This window comes from Salvelinus fontinalis, unplaced genomic scaffold, assembly GCF_029448725.1.
Source record: "Salvelinus fontinalis isolate EN_2023a unplaced genomic scaffold, ASM2944872v1 scaffold_0181, whole genome shotgun sequence".
Classification (NCBI taxonomy): domain Eukaryota; kingdom Metazoa; phylum Chordata; class Actinopteri; order Salmoniformes; family Salmonidae; genus Salvelinus; species Salvelinus fontinalis.
Genome location: NW_026600390.1, coordinates 278,691 through 303,202, shown reverse-complemented (window position 1 = coordinate 303,202; position 24,512 = coordinate 278,691). Strand labels below are relative to the sequence as shown.

General features: G+C 47.4%; 1 protein-coding gene across 3 annotated transcripts in view; it reads right to left on the bottom strand.

Moving 5' to 3' along the window:
• The window catches only part of LOC129844148 (MICOS complex subunit MIC19-like), a gene marked incomplete at its 3' end in the record, with an annotated part of 78,789 nt that overhangs the window by 5,314 nt on the left and 48,963 nt on the right, over positions 1 to 24,512 (bottom strand). For 2 of the 3 annotated variants that reach the window (XM_055912554.1, XM_055912557.1), the window contains 2 exon segments: positions 10,311 to 10,394; positions 13,072 to 13,086. In XM_055912554.1, the coding sequence (XP_055768529.1) occupies positions 10,311 to 10,394; positions 13,072 to 13,086 (99 nt within the window). 3 annotated transcript variants of the gene reach the window in all.

Here is a 24,512-nt window from a genome sequence, read left to right as displayed (position 1 = left end):
TTGATTGATTGACTTATTGTTACACTGTCAGCCATTGTTACACTGTGTCATGACGCTGCCTGCTTGGGTATAGCAAACCCCATCCCCCTCTCCCTGTCTCTCCCTTTCCTCCTTCAACCCATGCTGTGATCACAGAGAGACGTCGTAAATTCCTGAGAATCTCCTCATGGCCAAACAGTTTTAGAAGAGAGGGTAAACTTTCAGGACAAATGAATTTTCTTCCACCTCACAGAATTTGAGGTATGAACATATTTCATGTTCCTGCAAAAGTATAAAAGCTCGGTGAAGATCCCAGCTATTAACATGTCGTTTTTCCCCATGTGGGAAACTCATGAGAGACTGTGGGACTACATTACCATACCGCTGTTTATATAATAACCTCATATATGAGGTTTACATCTGTTTGTTGTATAAAATGAATGAGTGAGTATGATACTGTTTGTATAATTGTGTAATATGATTTTGGACTGTTTAATGAAGAAAAATACAAATCCCTTTTGTATTTGAACTAAATCCAAGGACCGCCCCTGAGCCCAGTTAGGGTCAGACATCCAAGGACAGCCCCTTCCTGCTATCTGAATAAAAGCCAACTCTGAGAAATTATCATCAGACCATGTTTTTCTCCATATGGGGAGAACGAAGGTTAAGTACCATTGCTGAATCTTTAACCATACCACGTGGTTAAACTCTTAGACGAATAAGAACAAGTCTTTGATGTTGACTACTAGTCTGCAGCTAAGAATTCGGTATCATTGAACGCGAAGAAAGACAACCGCCGAAACATCCATTCTATAACGAATGTCACTCTGAACTATCCACAATAACCGAGACAGAAGGAACTCCAACCAAAACTAACTTCTCTCCAACGATCAAGACGACACACAATGAGCGTAAATATATATATATTGATTGCAATTGTTCCCGAATGAGTGAGCGTTCATGTGTAAAGGATTAGCATGTCAATTGTTATAATTATGAACTCTGTAGTGACTTCTTGGTCGAACGCCAATTTTTCTTTGTCTAACAAGCCGCCATGCCGGTTCAGCCCACTAGGGCATATTTCTCCCATCATTTCATGTAACCATTTTTAAGTTTGTTTGTTTGTTTATGCATTTCTGTGAATTAATTAGTAATAAATAAATGATTTAAGACAATTGATGTATGGATGACTCATAGTGAAGAATGGGTTCGTGCAGATAACCAACAATTTACGACGTTTGGAATGAGACTAACGTGAGGTAAAATAAATAAATCATTAATCAGAAGACTATTGATCAGATATGAAAATATCTGAAAGTTTATATTGGGAAATTATAACTTTGTAATCTGACTACTTTCTCTGGTGCTCCCAAATTCATAGTTAATTAGTTATGTTACAACTCAGTTGATCACGTAATCCCTAATTACAGGAATCTTTGATAAAAACTATAAGTCTTCAATTTAATGATAGCAAAGACACGACAACTGTTAGCCATTTCACATCAAAAGGGATACATCAGGGACATGTGTATGGAAGTTGGCTCCTAGGTTGATCTGAATGCAGAACTTCTCTTTATGTCAGGTTAAGCCCTATGCATGTGTGTGTAGGCATGCATGTGTTAGACTACAGTACTTGTATCTCTCACAGTCTCTGAGGGTCAGTGTGGTGTGTGTGTGTGTGTGTGTGTGTGTGTGTGTGTGTGTGTGTGTGTGTGTGTGTGTGTGGACAGCTCCTGCTGCATCGTCCTATCTGCTGATAATGCTACAGTAATTAAATGAGAAAGGAGAGAGCGAGAGAGAGAAACACACACACACGCCTGGCTCCCGCTGCTACACACCGTGACTGAAGGACCTGACTGATAATGTCCCCACTATACTTCTACTGCAGAGTCCTAATAATGTCACTTCACTCACTGTGACTTATGGCTGCCAACAACCCATCAACTGGAGCTGGCCTACTGAGTGATCTTGTTGACTCGACCGGTTAAGGGAACGTCCTGGCCTACTGAGTGATCTTGTTGACTTGACCGGTTAAGGGAACGTCCTGGCCTACTGAGTGATCTTGTTGACTTGACCGGTTAAGGGAACGTCCTGGCCTACTGTGTGATCTTGTTGACTCGACCGGTTAAGGGAACGTCCTGGCCCACTGTGTGATCTTGTTGACTCGACCGGTTAAGGGAACGTCCTGGCCCACTGTGTGATCTTGTTGACTCGACCGGTTAAGGGAACGTCCTGGCCCACTGTGTGATCTTGTTGACTCGACCGGTTAAGGGAACGTCCTGGCCCACTGTGTGATCTTGTTGACTCGACCGGTTAAGGGAACGTCCTGGCCCACTGTGTGATCTTGTTGACTTGACCGGTTAAGGGAACGTCCTGGCCCACTGTGTGATCTTGTTGACTTGACCGGTTAAGGGAACGTCCTGGCCTACTGAGTGATCTTGTTGACTTGACCGGTTAAGGGAACGTCATGGCCTACTGAGTGATCTTGTTGACTTGACCGGTTAAGGGAACGTCCTGGCCTACTGAGTGATCTTGTTGACTTGACCGGTTAAGGGAACGTCCTGGCCTACTGAGTGATCTTGTTGACTTGACCGGTTAAGGGAACGTCCTGGCCTACTGAGTGATCTTGTTGACTTGACCGGTTAAGGGAACGTCCTGGCCTACTGTGTGATCTTGTTGACTTGACCGGTTAAGGGAACGTCCTGGCCTACTGAGTGATCTTGTTGACTTGACCGGTTAAGGGAACGTCCTGGCCTACTGAGTGATCTTGTTGACTTGACCGGTTAAGGGAACGTCCTGGCCTACTGAGTGATCTTGTTGACTTGACCGGTTAAGGGAACGTCCTGGCCTACTGAGTGATCTTGTTGACTTGGCCGGTTAAGGGAACGTCCTGGCCTACTGTGTGATCTTGTTGACTTACATTTACATTTACATTTAAGTCATTTAGCAGACGCTCTTATCCAGAGCGACTTGACCGGTTAAGGGAACGTCCTGGCCTACTGTGTGATCTTGTTGACTTGACCGGTTAAGTGAACTGGGATTGATACAAACTTGTTTTGAAGAAGTTCCTATTATGTGATGTTTTAGACAAGTTATTCAGATCCACTTGTGTTTTGGATCAGAGTGGCTGCTATTTAACTAATATGCAATGTGTTCACATCTAAAATGGTTTAGTTAGGGGAGTGGAGGGTAAAAAGTAACTAGAGCTCCTGTTGCTGAGAAGGACCAGCCAACGGACCAGACCAGGCAATGTTTAAGACCACACCACCGATTCCAGCAGGTAACACACCTTGTTTCTCTGTTGTCATTTGTTCCACATACATTTTAAAAGTCCTTTAAATCCTTTGGTCTAGTCTCTACACTGCCTGAGTCTCAGTATGATGCAGACTCAAAGAAGGCTGCGCGTCAGTGAAAAGTAAAGACACATTGTCATGCCACGACTACAGATACTTCTGCTCCCAGAAAAAGTATTGATCAGGCGGTGAATAGGAGCCATTACTGAGACTAAACACCACATCTCTGTATCTCTTTCATACAGGAGTTTTACTTTACTTGAAGGACTGTGAGGTGGCAATTGTAACGGTGATTGTCCCCCCAACGCGGGGCGAGAGGAAAATCCAATTCCATCAATAGAGATGGACTAGAGCGAGCAAAAGAGATGAACATGAAGAAGAAAAACGTGAGAAGAGAGAGAGACAAAGAAAAACGAATGAGAGGCTCATTCTCAACACGGGGAACAAAACTGAAAAACAGGGAAAGAAAAAGAAAAGAAAAAACATGAAGTGCAGATTGTTAAATATGAGATTGTTTTACAGCAGATATTGAGTGAAAATGTAATCTATATATATATTGTTTTCAGAGTCAATTTGGCCGCTGTGGCCAATGAGCACAGCCATGGTGCGCTGAGCTGTCCAGGCCCTGGTGATGGCCTGTCACTAGGAACCCTCTGATGAATGGCTGTGTTGAATTGAAAGAGACATGTAATATATATCAGACTTTTATTCTCTCTGTGTGTGTTTGGTTCGGAGGGTGTGTGTGTGTGTGTGTGTGTGTGTGTGTGTGTGTGTGTGTGTGTGTGTGTGTGTGTGTGTGTGTGTGTGTGTGTGTGTGTGTGTGTGTACGGGAGAGAGAAAGAGAGATGCTGTGAGCAGCCAGGAGAGAGAGAAAGAGAGAAAGAAAGAGAGAGCGAGAGAGAGAGAGAGAGAAGGGTATAGTGAGAGAGGGCTAAAGGTTATGACAGAAGAATATGAGCGAGTGACAGAGACAGCAGGAGAGAGGGAGATGAAAGAGGTAGGAGACCAAGACAGAGAAAAGGACCGAGCTGGACAGAGGTGGGAAAGGAAGAATAGAGAGGCTGTTTAGAAGATTCTAACCAACAGCAACTCCAGCAGTTTCCCTGAGCGATTCACAGCAAGACAACATGCAATACACTTGCATTGATCCACAAGTCACACACAGAATAACACAAACTCTCATAACAACACACACAAACACACACACAGAATAACAAACTCTCATAACAGGAAGTATTCACACCCCTCGGGAAGTATTCACACCCCTCGACCTCTCCCACATTCTGTTGTGTTACTGCCAGAATTTTAAATTGATTAAATTGAGATTTTTTCCTCACAGTACCCTATAATGTCAAAGCAGAAATATGCTTTTTGATTATTTTTTTTAAATTAATAAAGGTCTTGAGTCAATAAGTATTCAACTCCTTTGTTATGGCAAACCTAAATAAGCTCAGGAGTAAAAATTTACTTAACAAGTCACATAATAAGTTGCATGGAATCACTCTGTGTGTAAAAATAGTTTAACAATTTTTGAATGACTTCCTCATCTTTATACCCCACACATACAATTATCTGTAAGGTCCCTCAGTTGAGCTATGAATTTCAAACACAGATTCAACCACAACACCAGGGAGGTTTTCCAATGCCTCGCAAATAAGGGCACTTATTGGTAGATGGGTAAAATAAAATCTAATAATAATCAGACATGGAATATCCCTTTGAGCATGGAGAAGTTATTAATTACACTTTGGATGGTGTATCAATACACCCTTCCGGAAAGGAAGGAAACCGCTCAGGGATTTCACCATGAGGCTGAATGGTGACTTTAAAACAGTTACAGAGTTTAAAGACTGTGATAGGAGAAAACTATGGATGGATCAACAACATTGTAGTTACTCCACAATACTAACCAAATGACAGAGTGAAAAGAAGAAAGCCTGTACAGATTTTTTTTTAATCACTGAGTAACACTTCATATTTTCAAGCATGGTGGTGACGGCATCATATTATGGGTGTGCTCGTCATCGACAAGGACTAGGGAGTTTCAAATTCACCTTTCAGCAAGACAATAACCTAAAACACAAGGCCAAATATGCACTGGAGTTGATTACGAAGATGACATTGAATGTTCCTGAATGGCCTAGTTACAGTTTTAGCTTAAATCAGCTTGAAAATGTCTCAGCTGGTAGAGCATGGCACTTCCAACGCCAGGTGTGGGTTTGATTCCCACGGGGCACCAGTATGAACAAGGAAGGACATGTCTGCTCTCACTACCGTCTCTCTGGGACAGACTGTCTGCTACAATGACTCAAATCAACAACCAACTTGACAGAGCTTCAACAATCTGTAAATATGGTACAATCCAGGTGTGCAAAGCTCCTCGACATACCCAGCAAGACACAGCTGTAATCACTGCCAAAGGTGATTCTAACATGCATTGATTCAGTGGGTTGAATACTGATCTAATGAAGATGGGGTTTAATTTATCATAAATGTTTTACAAATGTTAGAATTATTCTTCCACTTGGACAATGCAGAGTATTTTTTGTAAAATGTTGAATAGAAAATGACATTTAAATCCCAATTTGTAACAACAAAACATAGTAAAAGTCAAGGGGTGTGAATACTTTCTGAAGGCTCTGTTTGTGACAGGTACGTTAAATGGAAGCACGCATTTGGGGCCGGTGGCATTGATCATATCTATCACATTAATACTGTTCTATAAATGTATAGGACCGAAGCTAGGTGGTGTTCAGCACATGCACTCCCCTGTCCCCTCTTCTCACACCAGCCCCCTTTCACTCCCTATCCATCCCTCCCTCTCGCTCAACCCTCTATCCACCCTCTCCCTACCTCTCTTTTACCCTCTCTCCCCCTCCTCCCTCTCCCCGTCTCCCTCTCCTCATGACGTGTAAAGGTGATTTGTTGTCACAGTGTGGGGATATTGAGCTGGGACCATATAGCTGATGGATGACCACCTGTCAGGTCAATAAGAGCTTACGTTAGTAGTAGCACTAGTCTCAGATCAGTTCTATGATCACAGCTCCCACTGGATCCTACACACAGCAGCATGGCACCAACTGTTCTCCAGTCAACTGGATTTCTCATGACTTTCATCAACTCATCTCTGCTCATGTCTTCGTGCCATCAGCATTGCAGCCTTTACTGTGTACTAGTCTTACAGTAATCTAACAACCAATCTAACCAAACATTATTCCAATGTTTTCAATCAAACATTGTACCAGATAAGGAGTCCACAATCGCCTTAAAATAAAGCTAAAACCATTTCTTCTGTCGTCACTGTGAAAATGTCTTCCTCCCAAACAGGTTAATTCTGTTTTCTCCTATTCCTACGAGTATCATCACATGGACATGGGCCTATAGTATATCTAACTAGTGGTTTATTATGTTGTTACTATAGTATATCTAACTACTGGTTTATTATGTTGTTGCTATAGTATTTCTAACTAGTGGTTTATTATGTTGTTGCTATAGTATATCTAACTAGTGGTTTATTATGTTGTTGCTATAGTATTTCTAACTACAGGTTTATTATGTTGTTACTATAGTATTTCTAACTACAGGTTTATTATGTTGTTGCTATAGTATATCTAACTACAGGTTTATTATGTTGTTGCTATAGTATATCTAACTGCAGGTTTATTATGTTGTTGCTATAGTATATCTAACTACAGGTTAATTATGTTGTTGCTATAGTATTTCTAACTACAGGTTTATTATGTTGTTACTATAGTATTTGTAACTAGTGGTTTATTATGTTGTTGCTATAGTATTTCTAACTACAGGTTTATTATGTTGTTGCTATAGTATTTCTATAGTGGTTTATTATGTTGTTGCTATAGTATATCTAACTACAGGTTTATTATGTTGTTACTATAGTATTTCTATAGTGGTTTATTATGTTGTTGCTATAGTATATCTAACTACAGGTTTATTATGTTGTTGCTATAGTATATCTAACTACAGGTTCATTATGTTGTTGCTATAGTATATCTAACTACAGGTTTATTATGTTGTTACTATAGTATATCTATAGTGGTTTATTATGTTGTTACTATAGTATTTGTAACTACTGGTTTATTATGTTGTTGCTATAGTATATCTAACTATAGGTTTATTATGTTGTTGCTATAGTATTTGTAACTACTGGTTTATTATGTTGTTGCTATAGTATATCTAACTACAGGTTTATTATGTTGTTGCTATAGTATATCTAACTAGTGGTTTATTATGTTGTTGTTATAGTATATCTAACTACATGTGTATTATGTTGTTGCTATAGTATTTCTATAGTGGTTTATTATGTTGTTACTATAGTATTTGTAACTACTGGTTTATTATGTTGTTGCTATAGTATATCTAACTACAGGTTTATTATGTTGTTGCTATAGTATTTCTAACTAGTGGTTTATTATGTTGTTGCTATAGTATTTCTAACTAGTGGTTTATTATGTTGTTGCTATAGTATTTCTAACTAGTGGTTTATTATGTTGTTGCTATAGTATTTCTATAGTGGTTTATTATGTTGTTACTATAGTATTTGTAACTACTGGTTTATTATGTTGTTGCTATAGTATTTCTAACTACAGGTTTAATATTCTGTTACTATAGTATATCTAACTACAGGTTTATTATGTTGTTACTATAGTATTTCTAACTACAGGTTTAATATTCTGTTACTATAGTATATCTAACTACAGGTTTATTATGTTGTTGCTATAGTATTTCTAACTACAGGTTTAATATTCTGTTACTATAGTATATCTAACTACAGGTTTATTATGTTGTTGCTATAGTATTTCTAACTACAGGTTTAATATTCTGTTGCTATAGTATATCTAACTACAGGTTTATTATGTTGTTGCTATAGTATATCTAACTACAGGTTTATTATGTTGTTGCTATAGTATATCTAACTACAGGTTAATTATGTTGTTGCTATAGTATATCTAACTACAGGTTTATTATGTTGTTGCTATAGTATATCTAACTACAGGTTTATTATGTTGTTGCTACAGTGTTTCCAAGGGTTGTTGATATTGATCTGCTATTCTTTGTTAATGATTTATTGATGGCCAGACTTGTCAAGCATCATTAAATAAGACCTCCTCTCCACTCTACTACTTCACAGAGATACTCCAAGTAACTGTCAACTGTCCCAACTCTCCATAGGACCAGGACTTTTCATATGTACGTGATCTGCCCAGGAACAACACCTGGCCCTAGCATTTGGTAAACAAATAGTTTGACCACCAACTCCTTTAGGGTTGTCTTTGGGTGCTGTGAGGGTGTTGGTACATTCAAATTGTTGCTCTATTCTTTCCCAGCTTGAAGAGATGTCTTATGGAGTTGAGTGAGCTTGTCGGTAGGGAGGCAAATCTTTTAGCAGACAAAGTGTTTGACCCCTGTCCCCACCACTACGATGCGGATTGTGTGTGTGCGTGCATGTGTGGGCTTTCTTATTCATTAGAGTGCATATCTGACTTAAATCAGTATGACATTGTACATAAGGAGACAAACCGTTTGGACCCCTATTCCCTTCATTAGGACACTAACCCAACTGGGAACAGCATGAAGACTAATAGATTTTAGGGGACAAACTTATACAAAGCAAAGTATTAGACCTCTCCTCCCTATCTAGAGGGGACAACACATTGGGAAACAGCTTGGGGGTGTCAGTTTAAGTGGACAAAACAAGGTATTTGACCCCTCATACCCTCCCTAAAGGACATATCTGACTGAGAACAGCAGCATGGTCTGTCTGTACGGGCCACATCTCACACTGTGTGTACGGTGTGTCTCTCTCTCTGTGTGTGATTTGACCTCTCATCTTTAGCTGGAGGGGGAGAAAAGAGGGAGAGATCACACTGGCAGCAGCGTGAGGTTTCCACTTTGAGGACGGACACCAAGGCCAGTTGGACAGCAGCGGCAGAGCAAAAGGGAGAGAAAGTGTTAAGATGTTTCCCCTCATCTTTAGTCTGATAACACCATAGAGGCTTATGGTGTAGAGCGAGAGGAGGGAGCGAGGAGGGAGGGAGGGAGGGAGGACGCAGAGCTGCAGAGAAAACTGTTTCTCTATCAAACATTCCCTCAGGCAGCAGAGATGGTGTGAGGTGTGATGCAGACTCCGTATGGTGTAGTGTGTTACAGTGTAATGCTGAGTGGAGTGAAACAAGCTGTTTTAAGCAGGGTGTATGCTGATGAGATATAATGTGCTGTATAGAACACTACTGGATAACGTGCTGTGTAGTGGGCTGTATAAAGCACTACTGGATAATGTGCTGTGTAGTGGGCTGTATAGAGCACTACTGGATAACGTGCTGTGTAGTGGGCTGTATAGAGCACTACTGGATAACGTGCTGTGTAGTGGGCTGTATAGAGCACTACTGGATAACGTGCTGTATAGAGCACTACTGGATAACGTGCTGTGTAGTGGGCTGTATAGAGCACTACTGTATAACATGCTGTGTAGTGGGCTGTATAGAGCACTACTGTATAACGTGCTGTGTAGTGGGCTGTATAAAGCACTACTGTATAACGTGCTGTGTAGTGGGCTGTATAAAGCACTACTGTATAACGTGCTGTGTAGTGGGCTGTATAGAGCACTACTGGATAACGTGCTGTGTAGTGGGCTGTATAGAGCACTACTGGATAACGTGCTGTGTAGTGGGCTGTATAGAGCACTACTGGATAACGTGCTGTGTAGTGGGCTGTATAGAGCACTACTGTATAACGTGCTGTGTAGTGGGCTGTATAGAGCACTACTGGATAATGTGCTGTGTAGTGGGCTGTATAAAGCACTACTGGATAACGTGCTGTGTAGTGGGCTGTATAGAGCACTACTGGATAACGTGCTGTGTAGTGGGCTGTATAGAGCACTACTGGATAACGTGCTGTGTAGTGGGCTGTATAGAGCACTACTGGATAACGTGCTGCGTAGTGGGCTGTATAGAACACTACTGTATAATGCGCTGTGTAGTGTACTAAGTAGTATGCTGGGTGATAGTATTCGCTTACCCTGTCCTCCAGCCTGGCAACCTGTTCCCTGTAGAAGGCATCCTGTTTCTTCAGTTCCTGGTCTCTGAGCTCCAGCTGCTTGGCCTACACACACGAAAGAGAGAGGAGAGGAGAGAAGAGAGAGGAGAGAGATGGGAGAGAAGAGAGATCAGAGGAGAGAGAGAAGAGGAGAGAGGGGACAGGAGAGAGATCAGAGGAGAGAGAGAAGAGGAGAGAGGGGACAGGAGAGAGATCAGAGGAGAGAGGAGGAGAGAAAGGAGAGAGAGGGGAGAGAAGAGAGATCAGAGGAGAGAGGAGAGAAGAGAGATCAGAGAGAGGAGATCAGAGGAGAGAGGAGATCAGAGGAGAGAGGAGAGAGGGGAGAGAGGAGGAGAGAAAGGAGAGAGAGGGGAGAGAAGAGAGATCAGAGGAGAGAAGAGAGATCAGATCAGAGGAGAGAGGAGATCAGAGGAGAGAGGAGAGAGGGGAGAGAGAAGAGGAGAGAGGAGGAGAGAGGAGACATTACAAGAGCATTCAGTCAACCATGGACACAGAAGAGACACAGGACACACTCGGGATAACTCAGTCAACAGCAGTTACAGGGGATACAGAACAGAAAAAATGGACAACACACTTTCCATTACCAGAGCCATGAGTGGATGTGGACGTGGGTTATTGGGGCATGGGTTATTGGGAAGTGATGGGGGATGCCAAGAGACAGCCTTCTCACTCATTGCCTTCTGCTACTTTCAAGGACACCGGTGTGTGTGTGTGTGTGTGTGTGTGTGTGTGTGTGTGTGTGTGTGTGTGTGTGTGTGTGTGTGTGTGTGTGTGTGTGTGTGTGTGTGTGTGTGTGTGTGTGTGTGTGTAGCCACACTGCAGTCTGACAGGGGAGATAGCATCAGACCAGGACAATGGAAGGCCTGCTCTCTTTATTTATGACCCTGTGATACCAGTACTGCTCTTTTCTACAGTGACCTTCAATAAACACCCATCTGACTCCAGCTGATCTCCCCTATGATACAAGACTGTCAGCTCTGAGGAAATCAACCTCAAAGCCTACACAAGACCCTATACAGAGGGAGAGAGAGAGAAAGATGGGGTGCGAGAGAGAGAGAGAGAGAGAAAGATGGGGTGCGAGAGAGAGAGAGATAGAGAGAGAGAGAGCGAGATGGCGAGCGAGAGAGAGAGCGAGATGGCGAGCGAGAGAGAGAGCGAGATGGTGAGCGAGATGGCGAGCGAGATGGCGAGCGAGAGAGAGAGCGAGATGGCGAGCGAGAGAGAGAGCGAGATGGCGAGCGAGATGGCGAGCGAGAGAGAGAGCGAGATGGGGAGCGAGATGGGGAGCGAGAGAGAGAGCGAGATGGGGAGCGAGAGAGAGAGCGAGATGGGGAGCGAGAGAGAGAGCGAGATGGGGAGCGAGAGAGAGAGCGAGATGGGGAGCGAGAGAGAGAGCGAGATGGGGAGCGAGAGAGAGAGCGAGATGGGGAGCGAGAGAGAGAGCGAGATGGGGAGCGAGAGAGAGAGCGAGATGGGGAGCGAGAGAGAGAGCGAGATGGGGAGCGAGAGAGAGAGCGAGATGGGGAGCGAGAGAGAGAGCGAGATGGGGAGCGAGAGAGAGAGCGAGATGGGGAGCGAGAGAGAGAGAGATGGGGAGCGAGAGAGAGAGAGATGGGGAGCGAGAGAGAGAGCGAGATGGGGAGCGAGAGAGAGAGCGAGATGGGGAGCGAGAGAGAGAGCGAGATGGGGAGCGAGAGAGAGAGCGAGATGGGGAGCGAGAGAGAGAGCGAGATGGGGAGCGAGAGAGAGAGCGAGATGGGGAGCGAGAGAGAGAGCGAGATGGGGAGCGAGAGAGAGAGAGCGAGATGGGGAGCGAGAGAGAGAGCGAGATGGGGAGCGAGCGAGATGGGGAGCGAGAGAGAGAGCGAGATGGGGAGCGAGAGAGAGAGCGAGATGGGGAGCGAGAGAGAGAGCGAGATGGGGAGCGAGAGAGAGAGCGAGATGGCGAGCGAGATGGCGAGCGAGAGAGAGAGCGAGATGGGGAGCGAGAGAGAGAGCGAGATGGGGAGCGAGAGAGAGAGCGAGATGGGGAGCGAGAGAGAGAGCGAGATGGGGAGCGAGAGAGAGAGCGAGATGGGGAGCGAGAGAGAGAGCGAGATGGGGAGCGAGAGAGAGAGCGAGATGGGGAGCGAGAGAGAGAGCGAGATGGGGAGCGAGAGAGAGAGCGAGATGGGGAGCGAGAGAGAGAGCGAGATGGGGAGCGAGAGAGAGAGCGAGATGGGGAGCGAGAGAGAGAGCGAGATGGGGAGCGAGAGAGAGAGCGAGATGGGGAGCGAGAGAGAGAGCGAGATGGGGAGCGAGAGAGAGAGAGATGGGGAGCGAGAGAGAGAGAGATGGGGAGCGAGAGAGAGAGAGATGGGGAGCGAGATAGAGCAAGATGGGGAGCGAGAGAGAGAGCGAGATGGGGAGCGAGAGAGAGAGCGAGATGGGGAGCGAGAGAGAGAGCGAGATGGGGAGCGAGAGAGAGAGCGAGATGGGGAGCGAGAGAGAGAGCGAGATGGGGAGCGAGAGAGAGAGCGAGATGGGGAGCGAGAGAGAGAGCGAGATGGGGAGCGAGAGAGAGAGCGAGATGGGGAGCGAGAGAGAGAGAGATGGGGAGCGAGATAGAGCAAGATGGGGAGCGAGAGAGAGAGCGAGATGGGGAGCGAGAGAGAGAGCGAGATGGGAGGCGAGAGAGAGTGAGAGAGAGCGAGAGATGGGGAGCTCCGCGCTCCAGTCTTACCTTCCGTGTAATCTCCTGAAGACAGGAAGCATTTAAAGAGAACGAGAGGAAGAAAGGCAGAGAGCAGAGTTCTGATAAAACGTTGAACATCTTCAAAATGAAATTTCAACTTGTTTAGTATTCAAAAACTGGGAGTGACTGACCGCCACAACGCTTTATGCTTGAGCAAACACAAACTCATGTTTACTCACTCGCTCTCCATCTTTCACACATAGATGTAGGATCTTAATTTGATCTATAGTCTCAGCTAAAATAATCCTTATGAACGTTTAGTCCATAATGTTGCTTGATTGGTGGTTAGGCTATTAGCTGGACAAAAGTAGGCTCCATGAAAAGTGCAATACTGTTAATATAACTGTGTGTTAGTGTGGGTTTTCAGTTAAAGCTGCAATAAGTAACTTTTCCTGTCTACACCAGGGTATTCAACACTTCCCTACGAAGGTTGGAGCCTGCTGCTTTTCTATTCTATCTGGTCATTCATTCCACACTACTGGTATCCCAGCTCTAAAATCAGTCCCTGATTAGAGGGAAACAATTAAAAGATGCAATGGAACTGACTTCTAAAGTTGAGTTTGAGAGCTCTACACTATACTTGCTCGTTTTGTCACAAACTGAACTTAGGCGTACTATGACAATTTTGGCAACCAGGAAATGGCGGAGCAATTTCTGCATAGAGCACCTCTAATTTATGGAAATCACGAAACTCATCTGCATTTCCTGCAAATTCTCAGCAACAAAAGAGTGATTCAATTAAGATCCTACATCTATATACACATTCAAATCCACATTAAACACACACACACACACACACACACACACATTCCTCCTTCACAATTCTCCACTGTAACCATCACCAGCCCTGAGGTCAAGTCAAAGCCATTATAACCACTGTACCTATTGAGTCCTGTTGTAAAGGCGACAGCTACTATTCTACTGAGGGCCGTTGTAAAGGCGACAGCTACTATTCTACTGAGGGCCGTTGTGAAGGCGACAGCTACTATTCTACTGAGGGCCGTTGTGAAGGCGACAGCTACTATTCTACTGAGGGCCGTTGTGAAGGCGACAGCTACTATTCTACTGAGGGCCGTTGTGAAGGCGACAGCTACTATTCTACTGAGGGCCGTTGTGAAGGCGACAGCTACTATTCTACTGAGGGCCGTTGTGAAGGCGACAGCTACTATTCTACTGAGGGCCGTTGTGAAGGCGACAGCTACTATTCTACTGAGGGCCGTTGTGAAGGCGACAGCTACTATTCTACTGAGGGCCGTTGTGAAGGCGACAGCTACTATTCTACTGAGGGCCGTTGTGAAGGCGACAGCTACTATTCTACTGAGGGCCGTTGTAAAGGCGACAGCTACTATTCTACTGAGGGCCGTTGTAAAGGCGACAGCTACTATTCTACTGAGGGCCGTTGTGAAGGCGACAGCTACTATTCTACTGAGGGCCGTTGTGAAGGCGACAGCTACTATTCTACTGAGGGCCGTTGTGAAGGCGACAGCTACTATTCTACTGAGGGCCGTTGTGAAGGCGACAGCTACTATTCTACTGAGGGCCGTTGTGAAGGCGACAGCTACTATTCTACTGAGGGCCGTTGTGAAGGCGACAGCTACTATTCTACTGAGGGCCGTTGTAAAGGCGACAGCTACTATTCTACTGAGGGCCGTTGTAAAGGCGACAGCTACTATTCTACTGAGGGCCGTTGTGAAGGCGACAGCTACTATTCTACTGAGGGCCGTTGTAAAGGCGACAGCTACTATTCTACTGAGGGCCGTTGTAAAGGCGACAGCTACTATTCTACTGAGGGCCGTTGTGAAGGCGACAGCTACTATTCTACTGAGGGCCGTTGTAAAGGCGACAGCTACTATTCTACTGAGGGCCGTTGTAAAGGCGACAGCTACTATTCTACTACGGGCCGTTATAAAGGCGACAGCTACTATTCTACTGAGGGCCGTTGTGAAGGCGACAGCTACTATTCTACTGAGGGCCGTTGTGAAGGCGACAGCTACTATTCTACTGAGGGCCGTTGTGAAGGCGACAGCTACTATTCTACTGAGGGCCGTTGTGAAGGCGACAGCTACTATTCTACTGAGGGCCGTTGTGAAGGCGACAGCTACTATTCTACTGAGGGCCGTTGTGAAGGCGACAGCTACTATTCTACTGAGGGCCGTTGTAAAGGCGACAGCTACTATTCTACTGAGGGCCGTTGTAAAGGCGACAGCTACTATTCTACTGAGGGCCGTTGTGAAGGCGACAGCTACTATTCTACTGAGGGCCGTTGTAAAGGCGACAGCTACTATTCTACTGAGGGCCGTTGTGAAGGCGACAGCTACTATTCTACTGAGGGCCGTTGTAAAGGCGACAGCTACTATTCTACTGAGGGCCGTTGTGAAGGCGACAGCTACTATTCTACTGAGGGCCGTTGTAAAGGCGACAGCTACTATTCTACTGAGGGCCGTTGTGAAGGCGACAGCTACTATTCTACTGAGGGCCGTTGTGAAGGCGACAGCTACTATTCTACTGAGGGCCGTTGTGAAGGCGACAGCTACTATTCTACTGAGGGCCGTTGTGAAGGCGACAGCTACTATTCTACTGAGGGCCGTTGTGAAGGCGACAGCTACTATTCTACTGAGGGCCGTTGTGAGGCTCAGGGTCAGTCAGAATTCCATTGCATATTATTATTATTATTATTTTTTAATTTAACCTTTATTTAACCAGGTAGGCAAGTTGAGAACACATTCTCATTTACAATTACGACCTGGCCAAGATAAAGCAAAGCAGTTCGACACATACAACAACACAGAGTTACACGGAGTAAAACAAACATACAGTCAATAATACAGTAGAAAAATAAGTCTACACGCAAGTGAGGTGAGATAAGGGAGGTAAAGGCAAAAAAAGGTCATGGTGAAGAAGTAAATACAATATAACAAGTAAAACACTGGAATGGTTGATTTGCAGTGGAAGAATGTGCAAAGTAGAGATAGAAATAATGGGGTGCAAAGGAGCAAAATAAATAAATACAGTAGGGAAAGAGGTAGTTGTTTGGGCTAAATTATAGATGGGCTATGTACAGGTGCAGTAATCTATGAGCTGCTCTGACAGCTGGTGCTTAAAGCTAGTGAGGGAGATAAGTGTTTCCAGTTTCAGAGATTTTTGTAGTTCGTTCCAGTCATTGGCAGCAGAGAACTGGAAGGAGAGGCGGCCAAAGGATGAATTGGTTTTGGGGGTGACCAGAGATATACCTGCTGAGGCGCGTGTTGGGTACAGGTGGGTGCTGCTATGGTGACCAGCGAGCTAAGGGGGGACTTTACCTAGCAGGGTCTTGTAGATGACCTGGAGCCAGTGGGTTTGGCGACGAGTATGAAGCGAGGGCAGTGGTGGGTAGATATTAGATATTATTATAGTGAAGCCAAAGTCTCAATAGCCTATATGGGACCTATTCTGACTGACTAAAATACAGAGTGACTTTACTGACTAACGGACTTGACTGACAGACTAGCAGACACGACTGACTAACTGACTTGAAAGACATACAGACTAACTGAACTAAATTGACTGACAGAAAGACTGACCTAAGTTGACTGACAGAAAGATTGAACTACATTGACTGACTGACTGAGCTGTGCAATAAGTGACTGTCAGAAGACGTGCTCCATGAAATGTAATAGTGTACTGGGCAGCCCAAACCTGTGTGCCAAAACACTGTCTCCCTTCCACAGCTCAATCAAGCTTGAGACATCTGAGAGGGGCGGGTAGGACTTTGTATCACCATGATTACAGATGGAGAAAGACAAAAGAAACACACACGCCCAGACACAAACATGGCTCAGACACGTCAACACACAAACTGATCCCAAACACACACACAGCACACACCCAGCAGAGCAGCTGTGCTTACAGAGTGGGTAGAGAGAAATGCGTAGTAAAAGGGACATTAAAAAAGGGAAGCAGTGACAGAAATGTGTCCAGGGACTTTGTTTTTCTTCTCTGTGTGTGTGATCGTGTAGCAGGTGTTAAGAGTTTCTCTTTGGACTACAGTAGTTCATATGGCCTAATTCAGACGACACACACAGTCAGGATTACTTCCCACTGATTAACCCCATTCAGTGGCCCTAAAGATAATCTAATCATAATAAAGCCCAAACAATGGGACAGACTTCCATGACCACCGATCCCCTTTTGTTCCTCTAATGAAAAGGCTGTAGGGGGGAGAGAGAGGGGGGTGAAGTGGAGAAAGAAAATGGAAGCAAACTTGAAAAAGGGAAGAGAGAGGGAGAATGAAAAGGTTGGATAAAAGGTGATTTATCATAGTGAGCCATCAGGCTGGCCACCGCTCCTCTGACATGTGGCCCTCATAGTGAGCTGTCAGGCTGGCCACCACTCCTCTGACATGTGGCCCTCATAGTGAGCCATCAGGCTGGCCACCGTTCCTCTGACATGTGGCCCTCATAGTGAGCCGTCAGGCTGGCCACCATTCCTCTGACATGTGGCCCGGCCCTCATAGTGAGCCGTCAGGCTGGCCACCGCTCCTCTGACATGTGGCCCTCATAGTGAGCTGTCAGGCTGGCCACCGCTCTTCTGACATGTGGCCCTCATAGTGAGCCGTCAGGCTGGCCACCGCTCCTCTGACATGTGGCCCGGCCCTCATAGTGAGCTGTCAGGCTGGCCACCGTTCCTCTGACATGTGGCCCTCATAGTGAGCCGTCAGGCTGGCCACCGCTACTCTGACATGTGGCCCGGCCCTCATAGTGAGCCGTCAGGCTGGCCACCGTTCCGCTGACATGTGGCCCGGCCCTCATAGTGAGCTGTCAGGCTGGCCACCGCTCCTCTGACATGTGGCCCTCATAGTGAGCTGTCAGGCTGGCCACCGCTCCTCTGACATGTGGCCCTCATAGTGAGCTGTCAGGCTGGCCACCGCTCCTCTGACATGTGGCCCTCATAGTGAGCCGTCAGGCTGGCCACCGCTCCTCTGACATGTGGCCCTCATAGTGAGCCGTCAGGCTGGCCACCGCTCCTCTGACATGTGGCCCTCATAGTGAGCCGTCAGGCTGGCCACCGCTCCTCTGACATGTGGCCCTCATAGTGAGCCGTCAGGCTGGCCACCGTTCCTCTGACATGTGGCCCGGCCCTCATAGTGAGCCGTCAGGCTGGCCACCGTTCCTCTGACATGTGGCCCTCATAGTGAGCTGTCAGGCTGGCCACCGCTCTTCTGACATGTGGCCCTCATAGTGAGCCGTCAGGCTGGCCACCGCTCCTCTGACATGTGGCCCTCATAGTGAGCCGTCAGGCTGGCCACCGTTCCGCTGACATGTGGCCCGGCCCTCATAGTGAGCTGTCAGGCTGGCCACCGCTCTTCTGACATGTGGCCCTCATAGTGCGCCGTCAGGCTGGCCACCGCTCCTCTGACATGTGGCCCTCATAGTGAGCCGTCAGGCTGGCCACCGCTACTCTGACATGTGGCCCTCATAGTGAGCCGTCAGGCTGGCCACCGCTCCTCTGACATGTGGCCCTCATAGTGAGCCGTCAGGCTGGCCACCGCTACTCTGACATGTGGCCCTCATAGTGAGCCGTCAGGCTGGCCACCGTTCCTCTGACATGTGGCCCGGCACTCATAGTGAGCCGTCAGGCTGGCCACCGCTCCTCTGACATGTGGCCCGGCACTCATAGTGAGCCGTCAGGCTGGCCACCGCTCCTCTGACATGTGGCCCTCATAGTGAGCTGTCAGGCTGGCCACCGTTCCTCTGACATGTGGCCCTCATAGTGAGCTGTCAGGCTGGCCACCGTTCCTCTGACATGAGGCCCGGCCCTCATAGTGAGCCGTCAGGCTGGCCACCGCTCCTCTGACATGTGGCCCTCATAGTGAGCCGTCAGGCTGGCCACCGCTCCTCTGACATGTGGCCCTCATAGTGAGCCGTCAGGCTGGCCACCGCTCCTCTGACATGTGGCCCTCATAGTGAGCCGTCAGGCTGGCCACCGCTCCTCTGACATGTGGCCCTCATAGTGAGCCGTCAGGCTGGCCACCGCTACTCTGACATGTGGCCCGGCCCTCATAGTGCGCCGTCAGGCTGGCCACCGCTCCTCTGACATGTGGCCCTCATAGTGAGCCGTCAGGCTGGCCACCGCTACTCTGACATGTGGCCCTCATAGTGAGCCGTCAGGCTGGCCACCGCTCCTCTGACATGTGGCCCTCATAGTGAGCCGTCAGGCTGGCCACCGCTACTCTGACATGTGGCCCTCATAGTGAGCCGTCAGGCTGGCCACCGTTCCTCTGACATGTGGCCCTCATAGTGAGCTGTCAGGCTGGCCACCGCTCCTCTGACATGTGGCCCTCATAGTGAGCCGTCAGGCTGGCCACCGCTCCTCTGACATGTGGCCCGGCCCTCATAGTGAGCCGTCAGGCTGGCCACCGTTCCTCTGACATGTGGCCCGGCCCTCATAGTGAGCTGTCAGGCTGGCCACCGCTCCTCTGACATGTGGCCCTCATAGTGAGCCGTCAGGCTGGCCACCGCTCCTCTGACATGTGGCCCTCATAGTGAGCCGTCAGGCTGGCCACCGCTCCTCTGACATGTGGCCCGGCCCTCATAGTGAGCCGTCAGGCTGGCCACCGCTCCTCTGACATGTGGCCGTCATAGTGAGCCGTCAGGCTGGCCACCGCTCCTCTGACATGTGGCCCTCATAGTGAGCCGTCAGGCTGGCCACCGCTACTCTGACATGTGGCCCTCATAGTGAGCCGTCAGGCTGGCCACCGCTCCTCTGACATGTGGCCCTCATAGTGAGCCGTCAGGCTGGCCACCGCTACTCTGACATGTGGCCCTCATAGTGAGCTGTCAGGCTGGCCACCGCTCCTCTGACATGTGGCCCTCATAGTGAGCCGTCAGGGTGGCCACCGCTACTCTGACATGTGGCCCGGCCCTCATAGTGAGCCGTCAGGCTGGCCACCGTTCCTCTGACATGTGGCCCTCATAGTGAGCCGTCAGGCTGGCCACCGCTACTCTGACATGTGGCCCGGCCCTCATAGTGAGCCGTCAGGCTGGCCACCGTTCCTCTGACATGTGGCCCTCATAGTGAGCTGTCAGGCTTGCCACCGCTCCTCTGACATGTGGCCCTCATAGTGAGCCGTCAGGCTGGCCACCGCTCCTCTGACATGTGGCCCTCATAGTGAGCCGTCAGGCTGGCCACCGCTCCTCTGACATGTGGCCCTCATAGTGAGCCGTCAGGCTGGCCACCGCTCCTCTGACATGTGGCACTCATAGTGAGCCGTCAGGCTGGCCACCGCTCCTCTGACATGTGGCACTCATAGTGAGCCGTCAGGCTGGCCACCGCTCCTCTGACATGTGGCACTCATAGTGAGCCGTCAGGCTGGCCACCGCTCCTCTGACATGTGGCACTCATAGTGATCTGTCAGGCTGGCCACCGCTTCTCTGACATGTGGCACTCATAGTGAGCCGTCAGGCTGGCCACCGCTCCTCTGACATGTGGCACTCATAGTGATCTGTCAGGCTGGCCACCGCTCCTCTGACATGTGGCACTCATAGTGATCTGTCAGGCTGGCCACCGCTCCTCTGACATGTGGCACTCATAGTGAGCCGTCAGGCTGGCCACCGCTCCTCTGACATGTGGCACTCATAGTGAGCCGTCAGGCTGGCCACCGCTCCTCTGACATGTGGCCCTCATAGTGAGCTGTCAGGCTGGCCACCGCTCCTCTGACATGTGGCACTCAGGAGGGACAGAGAAAGAGAGGAAGTTGTGAGAACCAAGAGAGCAAGAGAGAGAAAGAAATAAAGAGAGAGAAAAGTAATGACCAAGAGGAACTAAAATAGACATATCCTCTCATGTTGTTTGGGACCATGTCCAGGGTTGATTTCCCAAAAGCATCGTAGCACTAAGATCCTCTTAATTACTAAACTAAATGGATGAAAGGTGATCTAGGTGCTACGATGCGTTTGGGAAACCATCCCTGGACATGACACCAAAGTAAAGGTACTGTAGTTACACAAACTGTTCTCATACTGTCTCCATACTGTCTGCATCTGGCTGACAGAGCAGGCCTTAGAGACCCTATCGTCAGATTAAACATCGTTTAGGGGGCAGAACGTCTCGCTGAATATCAATTAGCTGCCGGCGAATAAATAAGAGGCAGCCATGTTTTTTAATTAGCAGAGTGCTGCAGTTTGGCTGCTGTGTGAAGGGGGCAAAAATGCAAACAGTGTGTGTGTGTGTGTGTGTGTGTGTGTGTGTGTGTGTGTGTGTGTGTGTGTCACAAGCACAATGTGCTGTGTCAGGAGCCGACTTTCATTCCAACTCCCTCACTCTTTAAAGACTTCTAAAGGAAGGTAAAGAGCGGAAATAAAAATAACTGCCGCATTGAGAGCTGAGAGCGTTAGGGAACGTGATGATGGAGACCTGCATTACCTCATAAGCATGTACACACCATTTCTAGTCAGGATTCATACGCTCTCCCAACTTTTGCACACGCTGAAAGATAACTCACTCGGTTTAGCTACAATTACAGAACTAATTAACATAACGCTTTGATGACAGCCTTGTATATGAGGGCATTGCAAACAAAGCACACTAAATTGGAACCACTTCTTCCACAACCTTCTCTCAGTCTTTGACCACTGCTGAGTCTGTCTATGACTGGCCCCATCCCTCACTACATCATAATCAATGCTCTCTCACTCAGGCAGCCCATCTAAATGACCGGTACAACACACAGGTCAGAGTTGCACGGTGGGGCCCATACATCACGGAGCTGCTTGACAGGGCCCGGTGACAAACTAATTCTGATGCAGTGCCCTGTCCGCTCCAGCAGGCAAAGGGGCAGGGGTCAGGCCAATGTGACCGCTGGCTGGTGTCAATTGGCTGAGGAACAGAGGTGGTGTGAGGGAAGTGAGAGATGGAGGGAGGAGAGGGACAGAGAGAGATTGAGAGAGAGAGAGAGAGAGAGGGGGAGAGAAAAAGAGGGTGTCCAGTGCAGGTCAATGAATATGGATGAACATGGCAGAAAGAGAGGTGAATTTGGGTTGTCAAATTTGGACGAGGTGAATATTTGAAGACTAGTCAATCAATAACAAACGAGCAGTGCCGACAAACAACTTCACTACCACACACACACTTCATTCACCATGCACAGATATGCACACACACACACACTTCATTCACCATGCACAGATATGCACACACACACACTTCATTCACCATGCACAGATATGCACACAAACACTTTCCCACACTCCATTCACTAGACATCCACCCACCCACCCACCCACACACACACACACACAAACCACCTCCTAAACCCAATACACCACATCACCCACCACCATCTTTAATGGCATCATCCACAGATCAAATCAACATGATGGCAGAGGATACGATGTCTCTCTTACTGGCAGCATTACAGCAACATATTACACTGAGTGGCTCTTAAACATCAGGAGAGAGCAGCCCTTCTGTTAGGAGTCCATTGACTCTCCCCACTAAAGTCATTCTACCAGCTTGCTAATTAGACTTAAGAGGCAGAGTTCTACAGAGGAGCGGTGAAGTTCATCACCAGCTATTACTCTCTCTAGGACAGGTTATATAGGACACCTATAATGATGGCAGATATACGATGGCCAGTAATCAACGGAAACTCCCTTTGCCCCTCACACACAAAGGAGAGTTACATTTAATTCATTCAACTTTCCCGACATATGCAAGCACGCCACGGATGCCGCGCACACACACACACACGAACGTCATCGAGGTGTGGCTGAGACCCACAGGCCTAAGTGTCTGTCCCACCGTGTGTGTCAGTCTGGAGCAGTGAGTAATGGATAAGGATGCCTCTGGAGGTCAAAGGGCAGACCTGGGCAGGACAGAGGGCGTGTGTGCTTTTGTGTGTGTGCTTGTTTAAGGACAGTGAATAAAAATGAACTTTCGCTCCTCAGTCACTAGCTCAATGGCTGTGAGTAGAGCTCACATTAGGCCTGGTCTACAGCAGCTGTCCTTAAATCACTGATGGGGGCTGATAGAAAGATGTTACCCCCCGGCCCTGCCCCCTGGTGTCTCACCTAGACCCTGCTGCCCCTAGTGTCTCACTATGTGACATTAAGATCAATACAGACCACAGGAGGCTGCGGAGGGGAGAACGGCTCATAATAAAAGATAGCAAAGCACATTCAAGCACATTGAAATGGAATGTGTTTCATATACAGTACCAGTCAAAAGTTTGGACACGCTTACTCTTTCAAGGGTTTTTCTTTATTTTTACTGTTATCTACATTGGAGAATATTAGTGAAGACAAAGCTGTCAAGGCAAAGGGTGGCTACTTTGAAGTAGTAAAATATATTTGGATTTGTTTAACACTTTTTTTGGTTACTACATGATTCTAAGTGTTATTTGATAGTGTTGATGTCTTCACTATTATTCTATAATGCAGAAAATAGTAAGAATAAAGACATTTTTAAAGAGAAATATGTGCCTTGGTATTGATAGAGGACTACTTTAGGGTGCTTTTCAGCAAGATGCCATGTTCCTAATGAACACCATAACTAAAACGTCTAGGCTAGTTAGGAACATAACTCAATTCATTTCCATCCATTTGGAACACTTTAAGGAATATCACTGAACTGCTCATGCTTGGTAAAATGATCAATATTACATTGAGTCATTAGCTGATCAGCCGCTCGTGTTGTAAACCGACTGATTGATAATCCTGACTGATAATCCTGACTGATAATCCTGACTGATAATCCTGCGTTTGAGTTGCCTTCATCTCCGTCTCGGCTCCCCAGGGGCTTGTGGAAAGGGGGGGACTTCAGGAGGATCCCACCAATCTGTCACTTTCAACAGGCGCTAGTGTCTGAGGAGGCCCTGGTTGTTCATTACCTCCGTGGTCCTGATGTGTGGACAACAACCACACAAAGACCAAACTAGGGCCAGGGCTATAAGGAGCCATCCACAACAATGGGGAGAAAAAGACACTAGGGATACAGAGTGGTGGGGAGGCAGAGAACTCCCCAGTTGTGTCTCAAATGGCAGCTCATCCATGAAAAAGTACACTACTTTGGACCTGAGCTCTAGTGCAAAATGTAGGGAATAGGGTGCCATTTGGGACGCAGGCCTTGACCTGAGTGTAGAGGACACACTGTATGACGTGAAGGAACAGGTTTACTGCCTTCAGGAGGAGAGATTCCCCAGGGGGACTGGGAACAACAGAAAGAAAGAGGGGGGAAACAATCTGCAGAGGGTCAAAGTGATGCAGTGAGGGAAGACAATGGAGGGGTTGACAGAGAAAGAAAAAAAGGGAGAAAGAGAAAAGCAAATGGATGCCCTCAGGATGTGCTGGTGACATTGGGACCTCACGCTGGTGCTGCCGACGCAGCGGCTGGCTGACCGCTACAATAGACCTCCGCTGGCTGACCGCTACAATAGACCTCCGCTGGCTGGCTGA